The sequence below is a fragment of the Schistocerca serialis genome, chromosome 1 (assembly GCF_023864345.2).
Source record: "Schistocerca serialis cubense isolate TAMUIC-IGC-003099 chromosome 1, iqSchSeri2.2, whole genome shotgun sequence".
NCBI classification, from domain to species: Eukaryota; Metazoa; Arthropoda; class Insecta; order Orthoptera; family Acrididae; genus Schistocerca; species Schistocerca serialis.
In genome coordinates, this window is record NC_064638.1 from 1,235,015,584 (window position 1) to 1,235,030,732 (window position 15,149).

At 38.3% G+C, this 15,149-nt stretch overlaps 1 protein-coding gene across 1 annotated transcript in view; it reads left to right on the forward strand.

The window, feature by feature from the left end:
• The first annotated feature begins 2,538 nt into the window (after window positions 1-2,538).
• The window catches only part of LOC126419234 (GPN-loop GTPase 3), a 31,064-nt gene continuing 18,453 nt past the window's right edge, over window positions 2,539-15,149 (forward strand). Inside the window, exons 1-2 of the mRNA XM_050086382.1 lie at window positions 2,539-2,710; window positions 2,796-2,992. Of these exons, the coding sequence (XP_049942339.1) occupies window positions 2,666-2,710; window positions 2,796-2,992 (242 nt within the window). The 5' untranslated portion in view covers window positions 2,539-2,665. The remainder of the gene's footprint in view (window positions 2,711-2,795; window positions 2,993-15,149) is intronic.

Consider the following 15,149-nt stretch of genomic DNA (forward strand, 5'->3'; position numbering starts at 1 on the left):
CCTAACTTCAAAAAGAACAAATGGATTACAACAGGTATTAGAATATCTTGTGCAGAGAAAAGAGGATTACATGATATAGCAAAACCCCAGAACATGCCTCAAGAATTTCATTTGTACCTGAAGAATTACAAGAAGATCCTCAAAAATGTTGTAAGGAAAGCTAAAACAATGGCAAATGACAAATACATTGAAAATTCAAAAAACAAATCTAAAGCTATATAGGAAGCTATAAAAAATCAAACAAGGGAAACTAAACAAAAATGGTTCAAATGGCTCCGAGCACTATGGGACTTAACATCTGAGGTCATGAGTCCCCTAGAACTTAGAACTACTTAAACCTAACTAACCTAAAGACATCACACACATCCATGCCCGAGGCAGGATTCGAACCTGCGACCGTAGCGGTCGCGCGGTTCCAGACTGAAGCGCCTTTAACCGCATGGCCACACTGACCGGCGGAAACTAAACAATATAAAAATATGAACTTATGTTACGAAGGGCAAATGATTTCTTGCCCAACAGAAATTGCAGGGACCTTCAACAAATATTTTGGAAATGTAAGTGAACAGTTGGAGAGTGGACTGGAAGAACACAACAAAATATCACCTCCATCATGCAATAGTGAGAGAAATGTGTCTACATCTTTGTTCCTTTCACCCACAAATTCTGAAGAAATTTTATCAGTTATAAAAACCTTGAAAACTGGGTATTCATGTGGAATTGATGGAACACCAGATGCAATTATTAAAAAATGCTGTCTTGCCTTAGTTGAACCCTTGACACATTTGTGCAACAGCTCACTGCATCAGGAACCTTCCCTTCATGCTTAAAAACAGTAAAGCTGAAACCACTGTTCAAAAAAGGAAATCCAGAATGTGTTTCAAATTATAGACCAATAGCCCTATTGCTTGTATTTTCAAAAATTTTAGAGAAAGTTTTTTTATAAGAAATTGTCTGATTTACTAAATAAAAATAAAAGTCTCTCTCCTTCACAGCATGGGTTTAGGAAAGGCTATTCAACTGAAAGTACAATATTTCAATTTATTAATGAAATCTATACTAAACTGGATGCAAGTGAGTTTGTGACAGGCATATGTCTTGATTTATCTAAAGCTTTTGATGTCATTGTCCATAATGCCCTACTGCGGAAGCTTGACCAGTTAGGAATTAGAGGTATATTCAATGAGTGGCTCAAGACGTACCTATGTGGTCGCAAACAGGTGGTTGAAGTGCAATATGCTGACCATAACAAAATCAGCTACTACTATTCAAGATATGAAAATGTGAAATATGGTGTCCCTCAAGTATCAGTATTAGGACCCATTCTGTTTCTCCTCTATGTCAATGATCTTATGTACAACAAGTATTGCCAAACTACCCTACAATTTGCAGACGATACAAGCTTCCTTATTAGTGGTAAAACAGAAGAAAAACTAAAAGACTCCGCTATCCAAAAAATGAACAGTGTAGAACAGTGGTTCAGCTACAACAAGCTAATTATAAACAAAGAAAAGACAGTAGGACTGAACTTCTATAATGTAAAAGGAAGACACCACCCAAACATAGAAATAGAACTTAGGGACAGAGTTCTTGAAAGTGTTGACAGTACTAAATTTCTGGGACTCTTGCTCCAGAACAACACAAAATGGGAGGTACACATTGAATATTTGCAAAGAAAACTAAGCAAAACCTGTTACATGATACAGACCTTAAAAACTTGTTGCAGCAAAGCCAGCCTGGTAAATGTATACTACTCCTATGTGCATTCTGTAATTAAATATGGCATAAATCTTCTGGGGCAATACAACAACAAATATTAAACTTTTCAGGATGCAAAAGAGAATACCAAGAATTATTGAAGGGGTAAACAATATGATATCATGCAGACCAATATTCAAAAAACTATCAGTTCTTCCTCTTTCTTGCATTTTTATCTACGAAGCATCAGTTTTCATCAAACAATATATCAATAGACACCCAGATATCTTATTAAATAATGAAGATATACATGCACACAATACAAGGCAAAAATCTGACCTTCATATGAAACAGGTGAGAATATCATTGTGCCAAAAAGGCACACTACATACTTGGATAAAGATTTTCAATAATCTATCTAAACATATTAAATCAATAGTTAAACTCTGTAGTTTTACGGCTGAAGTAAAGGCATATCTAATTGATCATTACTTTTCAGTCTGACAGAATATATAATAGCCAAACAACAAAAATAAAGATGCATTAATAATATTCTACTTTGTATGTTGCCTGCAATGTTTGCTGTATTTATGAATTTGTGCTAAATTACTTCAATATCTAGTCCTTAGGATTGCAACACAAACTGTATTTTATCTTGTAAATACCTAACCATGTCCAATATCCTTGTATATATTCTATACATATAGGATTTGAAGGACTAAATAAATATGCAAGCACATCTGAATGTGTAATGAATTTTTCCCCATACTCGGACGGTGGCGTCACGCCAATTTAGCTGCTTGCAGGGATCGATCTCTAAACCAAGGATGTAAAGTTCTAGCGTTTGCTATGCCGAATACTTTGATATTGTTTGTGTTAATGTGTTGTACTGTTGTTGCAGTGAGGATGAGGTTATGTGTTTTCACGTTTATGCTCTGAGTTATGTGAATACATAAATTATACAAACATGAGATATGGCCAACTTGTAATGGGCCCTGCTGGCAGCGGGAAGGTAATGTGATTTTTTTTCTGCGATTGTGATTGCATTTATCGAATTGTGAGTGATCGTTCATAAATTACAAGTCCTCCCTTTACAGTCCACGTACTGTTCTACGTTAGTGAAACATGCAGCGGATGAGAAGAAAGTAATCAACGTTGTGAATCTGGATCCAGCAGCAGAATTTTTTGACTATGATCCTGTCGTTGATATTCGGCAACTTATTCACGTTGATGATGCAATGGAAGACGAAGAATTGAAGTTTGGACCAAATGGTGGTTTGGTATTTTGTATGGAGTAAGTTCAAATGTTACCTGCATGAATATCACATATGAATCCAGAATATATTTTACGTTTGAAACTTACTTAGATAGTTACACGCTTTCTGTGTTAGATGCTATGTGTGCTGTTTGTAGACTGTCAGTCGTAAAGAAGTGAAGCATTTCATTGAAACTGTGTGTTTTAAATCGTGGAGTATTCGACAGAAGCTACGCTACAGCTTTTTCATTTTGCTGCCACGAGAAAGATATCATCAGCTTCATTGTTTGTGTTTATAACTGGAGTTACATCACTTTGATAGAGATTATGAGGTACCTGGCAGGGTTTGCTCCTTTTGTTCTTCTGTATATTTAAACAATTTGAAGCAGTAATGATGTTCGTCATGTTTTAATTCTATACAATCTTGACACTCCATTCATTCTGCATAAGTCCTTTTTCTCTCTCATTTACGATTATTTTACATGTCATGGTGGTATTTCTGATTTTACTGGTGCTATTTTTTTTTCTATAGTTTATGTCAACCATTTGTGTGGTGTTACGTTCACTTCAGTGCTTAAGAGGGTGACATCTGGAGATATATTACTTACCATAACTTTATTTGATACGAGAAATTGGAGGGGAAGGACGTGAGTAAAAGAATGAACCATTATGAGTGCTACAAGACAGGTAGGGTTGAAAAAGAGGTTGTGAGAGACTGTTTATAGGTATCAGGTATTGCATGTCAATGGAAGCAACAGTTGTAACTTGTATTAAACAATACACACTGCACATTGTGGGATCTTGCTTTGAAGGCGTTTTCCAAAATTCGCACAGGAGAACTGAGTTCCTTCCTGGTATATGACTGTAATGCATCCAGGTCCCCCTACTGGGAACCAAGCTGCAGCCTTCCACACATGCATTGGACCACAGGTATTTGTTTCTGGGCATCACTGTCAAGGAGCCAACCCAAATTTGGTAACTAGGTGTATCCTCCATTACACTGCACTGGAGATGTTACTGGAAACCCTTGTTTTCCTGTGTATCTAATGGCAGTAAGTGTTGGTATTCCAAGCTGTAGTTAGTTGTAAGTATGAGTTTCTGCTTATAAGGTTATCTGATGTGCAAATATGTATCACCTCCTGCATCAAACACTACCAGACAGATGAAACTGAACTTAATAATCTTTGACTTCTCATTTGTCATGCACTGTTGTGTGCTTAGACAGTGCTTTGATATTGCAGCTTTATCTCAGTGGCTCAGGTGTTTATGCCTGTGTAATGATGGTATTCATCATATTGTTCTGATAACATAAGTAGATTTCATCCTGTAACTTGATAATGATGTGACATGTGATATCATCATGTCATACTATACAATACTTTTTTTGTACCTTTAATACATTTTAGAAGTCAGGATGTGGTGACATACTGATCAGTAGCATGGCTCGAAGTCAACCAACAAATGTGAATGTGAAATCTTACATGTAATGACTTACCTTATCTGTAGTGTAGCTTGAGGTATAGCTTAGGTTGAAAGGTGACAATGTCGTTATGTGTTGGCAAAGCAATATCAAACACTTTAGTTAATCCCAATTCTTGCACTGTATGGCATGGCTGACCAATATGACATTCCACATTGACAAGGCATCTTGTTTATGTGCCTTTTCTCTTAAGACCAAATTGGCCTTTACAGAATTGAACAAATACTGGACACATTACCATCATGCATCTGGAAACAACTTGGTCACATGTGCAACTTTTTTACGAGGCCTCCATATTAGTACCACCTCTTAGTGTGGACACCAGCAGTTGCTACTCATCAGCAGTAACCATCTAAGACTGATGACCTCAGAAGTTAAGTCCCATAGTGCTCAGAGTCAGTCAGTAACCATCTAATGATGTTGAGGAGTTGCATCGACTAAGAACTGTGGAATTTACACAGCATAATCTAGCCAGTGGTGTGAGAGACATACACATTCAATAGATCTACCAGGAAAGCCTGAAGAGCGACGAATGACACTCGTTTTAATCCTGGGGGAATTGGTAAAGTAGCTGGCTTAGGAAGGGTCCATGTTGTGGTTCTCCAAAAGACAAGTCATTGCGCCAGGCAGATGCTGGCATAATTTATTCAGGGGAATCCTTCGCCAGACCCTATGGTGTAACTATAGGTGCCTACTCATTCAGCAAATAGAGGGAAACTTTTTTTTTTTTTTTTTTTTTTTTTTTTTAAGTTCGTGAAAGGATTGCTATCTTTTGTATTCTAAGTTAAAAGGAACATTAATTTTCACTAAGATGTATGCGCTTACCCCTTCCCCTTGATTCTGGAGGTATAATATGTGTACATAGTATGCACCAAAATACTCATTGCACATTTGTCTAGTATGTAATACAGATGTTCTGAATTTACATTGTACCTTTAATTGCTATGACAGAAATTACATTAAATCTGGAACGGTCCCCCCCCCCCCCCCCCCCAAAAAAAAGGGGGTAACAGAAGTGATCCTGAAAACTACCATCCAGTATCATTGACATCCATTTGTTGTAGAGTCGTAGAACATATTCCGAGTGCAAACTTAAGGAAATACGGTACATATATCTTAAACACAATTCCATGCCAACAGGCATCGATTCTTATAACATCACTCATGTGAAATACAGTCTGCCCTATTCTCATATGACATCCTGAAAGCCATAGATCAAGGCAGTCAGGTAGATGCAGTAGTTTGTGAGATATGAGGATGATTTGACTCAGTAACGAACCAACACTTAGTACCAAAAATAGTTGTATGGGCTACAAAAGAAATTTGTGACATACTCATTGATAGTTGCAACAGGCAGAAGACGTGCTTTGTTGTTGCTGCACATTTTAGAGGTTTTGATTGAAATAGACATTCGCAAGTGCCGCGATAAACTTAATATTGTTATCGTCAATTGTAGGCTTGAACTAAATTGTGGTCTTTTAAAGTTTTTAAAGACAGTAGGCCTATCCTCACTGAAAACAATCTTTCTCTAATTTCATTGTGCAATTACATGATAAGCAGGCTAGTTTTAGAATTTTCAGATGTTTATGAAACTATATTTTCGTAAATTACTAGTGCGAATGTTTTGGACACTTTATTTAATTTGTATAAAATTGGTTGTGGTTCACAGCTCAGCCAAAGTGGACATCACCCATGAATTTCCTTTTATATCAGTGCAAATAAACATGCGTTTGTCAGAATTTTTGGAAGCTACCATTGTTCTTTGCTCAACAGGATGAGGTTTATGATTTAGTTACTGTAGAAGTTTCCTAAGATACAGTGTTACATCCAGTTTTCCCTTAAAGAGGAGTAGCCCTGTATATTATCTGCATTTATCGTAAATTAACTTGGTTTTCGAGTGTGCTGACAACTATAATTAACATCAAAATCATTTAGGAGACTAGTAACTTTTACCAATGGGTTTTTATGTTGCCTTAATAGAAAACTCGTTTTGTGAATCTCCTTCAATTCTTATTGGGGATTAGCAACTTTTTAGCTCAACTGATAAAAATATAATCAGCAGGCTTAATTTAATGTTATTTTTTCTCTGCCTTGTAATATATTGCACCAGCCAAAATGCAGACCCACTGTGAATGCTGTTCTCAACTACAGGATGAGTTGGTTGTAAGCATCTGGAAATAGCCCTAACTGGTGTCAAATGATTGACAGCTGCTGCGAATTGGCGTGTTGGATGAGCTCCTGAGAGTCATGTACCTGTGATACCTATACCATAGGTACCTCAAGTACTAACCTCTCCTGTGAATCCTGTCTCCTCTGCAGAAAGTACAAGATCTGTCAATACATACCCACTTGACTGCGAGTGGTGTGTCAGTGGGGAGATCTAGGCTTCCTGTACAGGGTGGACGAGGACTAGGGAGGACTCAGTGTGTTGTACCAATCTCCCTAACCAACAAGTCTGAGGTGCTATCTTTTACTGAAATAGCCTTTGGGACTCACTTCACCTGTTTTGGGGAATCGTGTTATGTCTCGTGTCAGCAGGAGGCAAACACAAAAGGGTAGCTATCTATTAATCGTCGGCAGTTCACATGTACGGCGGACGGTGATACCCCTTAGGGAAATGGCAGCATGGGGCAGGAAAGAACACTAGTGCACTCAGTTTGTATTCATGGAGGCTTCATTAAACATGTTGAGGAGGCTATTCTGGCAGCCATTGAGGAAACAGGGTGCAGTCAACTGCAGATTTTGGCATATGTTGAAACAAATGGTGCCTGTCATCTGGCATTGTTGGGTCATTCCAGCGATTAGCAGGGTAGGTTGAGAAGACGAGCCTTGGGCATGGAGTTTCAACGAAGCTCACAATTTGCAGCATAGTTCTCAGAACTGATCGTGGCCCTTTGGTTCTGAGTCGAGTGGAAGGACTGAACCAGAGTCTTCGAAAGTTCTGTGATAAGCTAGGCTGTGACTTCCTGGGCTTGGGCCACAGGGTTGAGAAACTAGGTCATATGTTCACTACACGTCAGAGGCTGCTGTTCAGGTAGCTGACTGTATCGGGTGCATTCAATGGTTTTTTAGATTAGGCGACTCTCCTTCCAATACAGATAATGATACCTGAAGGAAACCCAGAAGTATCAGCATGAGATTGAAAGAAATGCCTCCCAAAGGTTAGAGTGTTAAAATCCTAATGGTAAACTGCTAAAGCATTTGCAACAAACTGCAAGGGTTTGAAGCACTTGTGAAAAGCAGTGAAGCTCATATAATACTAGATACAGAGAGCTGGTTGAAACCTGAAATTGTTACCATTGAGATTTTTGGGGAAAATTTAAGTGTATGTCGAAAGGATAGGCAAATGGGAAATGAAGGTGGTGTATTTGTCACAGTAGACAAAAAAACTCAAATCCACTGAAATAGAAATTGATGCTGCATGTGAGTGTGTTTGGGCAAGACTCAGTATCAGGGTGGGCATAAAATGATAATTGGATTCTTCTGTCTCCCACCAGACTCATCTTCTAATGTAACCGAAAACTTGAGAGAAAACGTCAGTTCATTTATACGTAAGTTCCCCAGTCATACTGTAATCACCAGTGGAGACTTTAATCATCCAACAATTAATTGGGAAAATTAGTTTTGTTAGTCGTGGGCATGATAACACATTCTGTGAAACTATACTAAATACCTTCTCTGAAAACTACAACAGATAGGTAGGAACTCCACTCATGATGGAAACAAATTGGATCTAATGGCAACAAATAGACCTGACCTTTTTGAGGATGTCCACATTGAAACTGGTATCAGTGACCACGATGCAGTCATGGCAACAATGATTACCAAAGTACAAAGGACAGCTGAAACAAGCAGAAAGATGTATATGTTCAGCAAACTAGATAAAAAATCAGTAGTGTCATATCTCAGCGAGGAACTTGAAACTTTCAACACAGGTCAGAAGCAACTAGAGGAATTCCAGCTCAAATGTAAAAGAGTAGTTGACCAAGCACTGGATAGGTGTGTACCCAGTACAACAGTTCATAACGGAAGGGAACCTTAATGGTATACAGTAATTCTAAAGAAACAGAGATTACTGCATAATAGGTGTAAAACGAAGCATAGGGCTATAGATAGAGAGATGCTGAATGAAACATATTTGGCTGTCAAGAGAGCAATGCATGATGCCTTCAGTGACTACCATAGCAGAATATTGTTAAATGATCTTTCACAGAACCCAAAGAAATTCTGGTCATGTGCTAAGGCTGCTAGTGGCACCAAAGTAGGTGTCCAGTCCCTAGCAATGACACAGGAACGGAAATTGAGGGTAGCAATGCAGAAGCCGAAATGCTGAACTCCATTTTTAAATATTCCTTTACAAAAGAAAACCCAATTTAACCATCGTACCACTGAAAAGGTGAATGAAATAAGTATTAGTGTCAGTGATGTTGAAAAACAGCTGAAATCGTTAAAATTGAACAAAGCTGCACGGGCCAATTGAATCTATATTCTATACTGAATTTGCGACTGAGTTAGTGCCTCTTCTAACTAAATCAATTGGAGATCCTTTGAACAAAAAACCATGCCTAGTTCTTGGAAAAAGGCATAGGTCACTGCCGTCTACAAGTAGGGTATTAGATGTAATCCACAAAACTACTGTCCAATATCCTTGGCACCGAGTATAGAATCTTAGAACGTATTCTGAGCTCAAACGTGAGGTACCTTGAACAGAATGACCTCCTCAATGCCAACCATCATGGATATTGAAAGCATCGATCTTGTGAAAACCATCTCACATTTTTTTCACTTGACATACTGAAAGCTTTGGACCACGGCAACCAGGCAGGTGCAGTGTTTCTTGACTTCCGAAAAGCATTTGACTCAGTACCACACCTACAATTATTATCAAAACTATGAGCATGTGGGGTATCAAGCGAAATTTGTGACTGGATGATACTTTATGGTAGGAAGGACACAGCATGATATTTTGAATGAAGAGTCATTGTCAGTTATAGAAGTAACTTTGGGTGTGCCCCAGGGAAGTGTGTTTGGAGTCTTGCTGTTCATGTTGTACATTAATGACCTTGCACACAATATTAATAATGAATTAGGCTTTGTGGATGATGCAGTTATCTGTAATGAAGTACTATCTGAGAGAAGCCAAATAAATATTCAGTCAGATCTGATAAGATTTCAAGGTGGTGCAGAGATTGGCAACTTGTTCTAAATGTTCAGAAATTTTGCTCTTCATTTAAAACGAAAATATGTAATATCCTATAACATCAATGAGTCATTGTTGGAATCAGCCAACTCATACAGATACCTGGTAGGGATATGAAATGTAATGATCACATAGGTTCAGTTGTGGGTAGAGCAGGTGGCGGATTTCAGTTTATTGGTAGAGTACTGGGGAAGTGCAATCAGTCCACAAAAGAGATTGCTTACAAATCATTCATGTGACCCATCCTAGAATATTGCTCAAGTGTGTGGGACTTGTACCAGATAGGACAAACAGGAGTATTGAATGTATACAGAGAAGGGCAGCACGAACGGTCACAGGTTGGTTTAATCCATGGGAGAGTGTCACAGTGATACTGAAGGAACTGAACTGGCAGTCACTTGAAGACAGACATCAACTATACAGTGAAAGCCCACTCACCTATATGATAGCTTGCAGATCTCAATTATGTGCCTGGCAGAGGTCTCATCAAACCATCTTCAGGATATTCCTCTACCTTTCCACTCTTGAACAGCACCCGGAAAAAACAAACACTTAAATCTTTCTATGTAAGCTCTGATTTAGCTTATTTTGTTGTGATGATCATAGTGGGTGCCAACAAAATACTTTTGCGTTTGGAGGAGAAAGTTGGTGGTTGAAATTTCATTAGAAGATCCTACTGCAACAAAAAATGCCTCTGTTTTGGTGACTGCCATTTAAATTCACGTATCATATTTGTGACACTCTATACCCTATTTCATGATGATACGGAACACGTTGCCCTTCTCTGAACTTTTTCGAGTCCTCCATCAATCGTATCTGACGCGGATCCTACACCATGCAGCAATACTAGAGAAGAGGATGGACAATCATAGTGTAGGCAGTCTCTAGCAGACACTGTTGGAATTTCTAAGTGTTTTGCCAATAAATAGCAGCCTTTGGTTAACTCTCCACACAACATTATCTATGTGATGATTCTTGTTTAAGTTATTCATAGTTGTAATGCAAAAGTATTTAGTTCAGTTAAGAGCCTTTACATTTGTAAGATTTCATGTGTAACCAAAATTTAGTGAATTTCTTTTAATACTCATAGAGGACTTCATATTTTTCATTATTTTGAGCCAGTTGCCAGTTTTCACAACACACACAGTTTTAAGAACCAGTATTAAGTGGGGATCCTAGGACTATACTGCAGCTCCCTACACATCACTCCTGTAGAGACCTATGATTATACTTTTAGTCAGTTTCATGTTCCCTTTGTGCAATAAACTGTAATAATGTGGAACGAGTAATTTTACATTCACATCACACATTAATTTGTAAATATAATGACACGCTGAACATGTATAAGTTGTTGTTGTTCATTATATTTATTTATTTTAAATATACAGATGTGAGTTAGTAATTCCTACCCAGCACCTTTTACAGATTACAATAATAGAAATTATTATATGGAATAGGAGGAGTTGTCAAGGAGAAACTTTCTCAGTTTATTTTCAAATTTTGCTTTTCTGTCTGTCAGATGTTTTACATCACTGGGTAGCTTTTCAAAAATTTTAGTTGCAGCATTGTGCACCCATTTTTGTGCTAAAGACAATGTTAATGAGAAGTAATGAATGCCATTTCATATTGTAATTATGTACATCATTGTTCCTTTTGAACTGCAGTGGTTTATTTACAACAAACTTCATGATGGAATACTTGTATTGTGAAGCAGTAATCAAAATACCCAACTCCTTAAAAATATATGTACAAGATGAGCATGGGTGGTCTCCACATATTATTCTTACAGCACATTTTTGAGCAATGAAGACTTTTCTAAGTCGTGCTTTTTTCCAGCTTTTAACCTGATAATTTTGAAGTTTGCACCCTATTTATTATTTCCTCTCCATGCGTTACACTTATCATTGGTGTTGTACCTTTAGATCTGCAGGTCTGAATATATTGTGTCCTTTTAAAATTGAGAGTTAGGCTGTTCACAGAAAAACAGTCAGTGACACTTTTAAGAACCTAGTTTACTGTTTCTTCTGTTCCTGTATGTAGGCTTGGATTGATTACAAAACTAGTCTCATTGACAAATAGAACTAATTCTGCTTGTTTTATATTAGACAGAAGATCATTTACACATATGAGGAACAAGTCTTGGGGAACCCCATATGTGGTTTCTCCTTAGTCACAAGAATCTTCCCTAATTACATTGACTGAGTTACTAAGTACAAATTTCTGCATTCTTTTGGTTATGTATGCCATTAGTCATTGTGTAACTGTAGCATCAATTCCATAAAACCTCAATTTATATAGGAGAATATTGTGATACACACAGTACCTTAGAAAGATCACGGAAAATACCAACCAGTGCTATTTTCATACATAATGCTTGTAAAATATGGTGAGTGATTATGTCAATGGCATTGTCAGTAGAGCAACTAATTGCAGCATGCACAAATGCCTGTATGATTGAAGCCATTCTTCCTACATGTCTTACATGAGTGGCATGGAAAGAAACCATAATATGTGATACTATGTGTAATTTCCCATTGTGCAGTTCACAGCTGTTTGCAGATTTTTGATGTGGAGGAGGTAGATAAAAATGTGGTAACACCAAATAGGAAACACATTATCATGGGTAGTACAGAGTAAGAAACCTGCTGGCATCCAAAACAGCATCCAGTCATCTTGGAATTGTAGTACACATCCTGTATGGTTTTCAGGAGAATCTTTTACCATTGTTCGTGCAAAATAGAGACAAGTTCAGTTAACAATGATGGAGTTGGATAGCGATCATGTACCCTTCTCTCCAAAGTAGACCACAAAGACTCACTAATAATGAGATCTGGGGACTCTGGTGGCCAGGGGTCAATCTCATGCTCACAAAACCCATCTTGGATGAAGCAAACTGTGTGAGCAGAGGCCCTGCAGTCTTGGAACACATCACTGTTGGGGAACAAACATTTTAGTAGGGGATGGACCTGATCAATCAAAATAGTTATATAATTCTAGGCAGTAGGGGTGACCATGCAGAGTGAACATGGAGCCATCAAATACCAAGATATGACTCCCCCAATCTTCACTGAACTCCTGCCATTTTTTGCTCTTGGGGTGTAAACTTGGCAAGAAGTTGGAAACAGTGGGAAACAAGACTCTTCCGTTGCTCCACAGTCCACACTTTTTGGCTTTGGCGCCTCATTTTGCTGTTATGGCCATTTGCATGATTGATGAGTGGTTTCGGAATTCCAACTCGCCCTGCAATTCCATGCTTATGTAGCTCCACTTGTATTGTTTTGATGCTGACAGGATTCATGATTGAGACATTCAGTTCTGCAGTGACCTTTGCAGCTGTTGTCCTCTTTATATTTCATCACAATCTTCTTCACTGAATCACTCAACATACACTTTCAGCTGCTTTGTGATAGCAGATGATATTTTTCCACTTTCTCTGTGTGCGGTATGGTTATGGAAGAAGCACCCACCATATGAGCACCAACTGTCTACCCATGTTCAAATACTCTTATTTCTGACGTAATGCTCTCTAATCACACCGAACACTATTCTGACCACTACTGTCACTTGTGAATGTGTTGAGGACATTGCACAGGTACTGTTCATGATCATATACAACACCAAAACCTGCAGGCTTGTGTAGCGTCTGCATATATATTCAAGCCTGCATTTCTCGTGGCATTTCCTTATTTTTGTTCAACCTCTGTAGAAAAGCCCGTTGACTCACATGAACTTGGGCATAATGTGTTGGTAGCAGGACAAGAGGTAGAATGAGAACAGTGCCATTATCTTTTTTGTGGGGTAATGTTGGCAGGACTTACTGTGAAGTGTGATGGGAAGGTAAGATGGCGTGTTGAATACACAATGAGAGAACAGTTGGTGGGTGATTTGTTTCATAGCAAAGATTGAAAGTAATTGTGCCAAATCCAAATATGAATATAATTACAGCAGTTGTGATTCTAAAGTTTGCAACATATTTGCTGTTAAAAAAATGAAAAAACTAAATGTGCTGCGTAATCTGTTCAATGCCTTTACTTTTTCTCATGACGTCACACTGAACTGGTCATCTCATAACCGAACTATCTCCTTTCAACCTAATGTATAGCTGAGGCTGTGCTACAGTTACATCTATTACCAAAACCTGCATCCAAAATCTAGAGGAAAATATTGGAACTGTGGAAGGGGCAATTTAAGACAACCTTCTATGACTCAACATAAGTATGAATTATTTACAAATAATACTGAATAAATTCAATGCTCGAATATATTGTAGCTTTTCTTGCCTCCCACCGGTTACCAATTACTATCATCATTAGATACATGGAACAGATACATGACCAAGGTATTTAGCACGAGGGTGGTTTGAAAAATTCTCGGAATCACCACGAGAGGTCAGCACTAGTGCAACGAGTTGATCAATTGATTGCTGCATGTAAACATGTGCCACATCAGTGCTCTTGGAAGAGAGCTGTGGCTGTGACATGGCTCTGTTGTTCGTGCTTAATAATTTGCGAAGATGGAAAAAATTGAGGTCCGAGCAGTGATTAAGTACATCATAAAGAAAGGTATGAAAGCAAAGGACATACAGGCTGATTTCCAGAATATACTGGTGGATTCTGCTCATTCATATTCAACTGTTGCCAAGTGGACAAATGAATCTGAATTTGGTCGGGAGCACTTAGATGATGAACCACGCAGTGGTTGGCCAAAATGTGTCACTACTCTGGAAATCATTCCAAAAGTTCACAAAATGGTCATGGAGGATCGCCGATTGAAAGTGAGTGAAATTGCTCACCTCTGAAAGGGTATTTCACATTTTAACTGAAGAATTAGAAATGGAAAAAATTATCTGCAGGATAGGTGCCGCGACTCGTGACACTGGATCAAAAACGCATGAGAATGGACATAATGTAACAATGTTTGGCCCATTTTAGGAGAATTGAACAAGATTTTTTGTGCAGGATAGGTGCCACGACTCTTGACGCTGGATCAAAAACGCGTGAGAATGGACATAATGTAACAATGTTTGGCCCATTTTAGGAGAAATGAACAAGATTTTTTGTGCTGGTTTGTGACCACAGGTGAAACTTGGGTGCACTACTATACCCAGAAAAAAAAAAAAAAAAAAAAAAAACAGTCAGAGCAGTAGAAACATGCTGATTCTCCACCAACAAAGAAAGCAAAGATAATTCCATCTGCGGGAAAGGTCATGGCATCAGTGTTCTGGGATACAAAGGGGATTGTGTTTGTAGATTATGTCCGCACTTGCCAAACAATTACTGGAGAATACCATGTTAACATCCTGGACAAATTGCAACAAAAGATACACGAAAAAATGCCAGGTTTAGCAACGAAGAAAGTCATCTTCCATCACGACAATGCATGCCTGCACACGTGCCATTGCCTTGGCTAAATTACACAAACTAAGGTATGAATTTTTGCCACACCAGCCTTATTCACCTGATATGGCTCTGTCAGACTTCCATCTCTTCCCGAAACTGAAAATTTTTCTTGGTGGA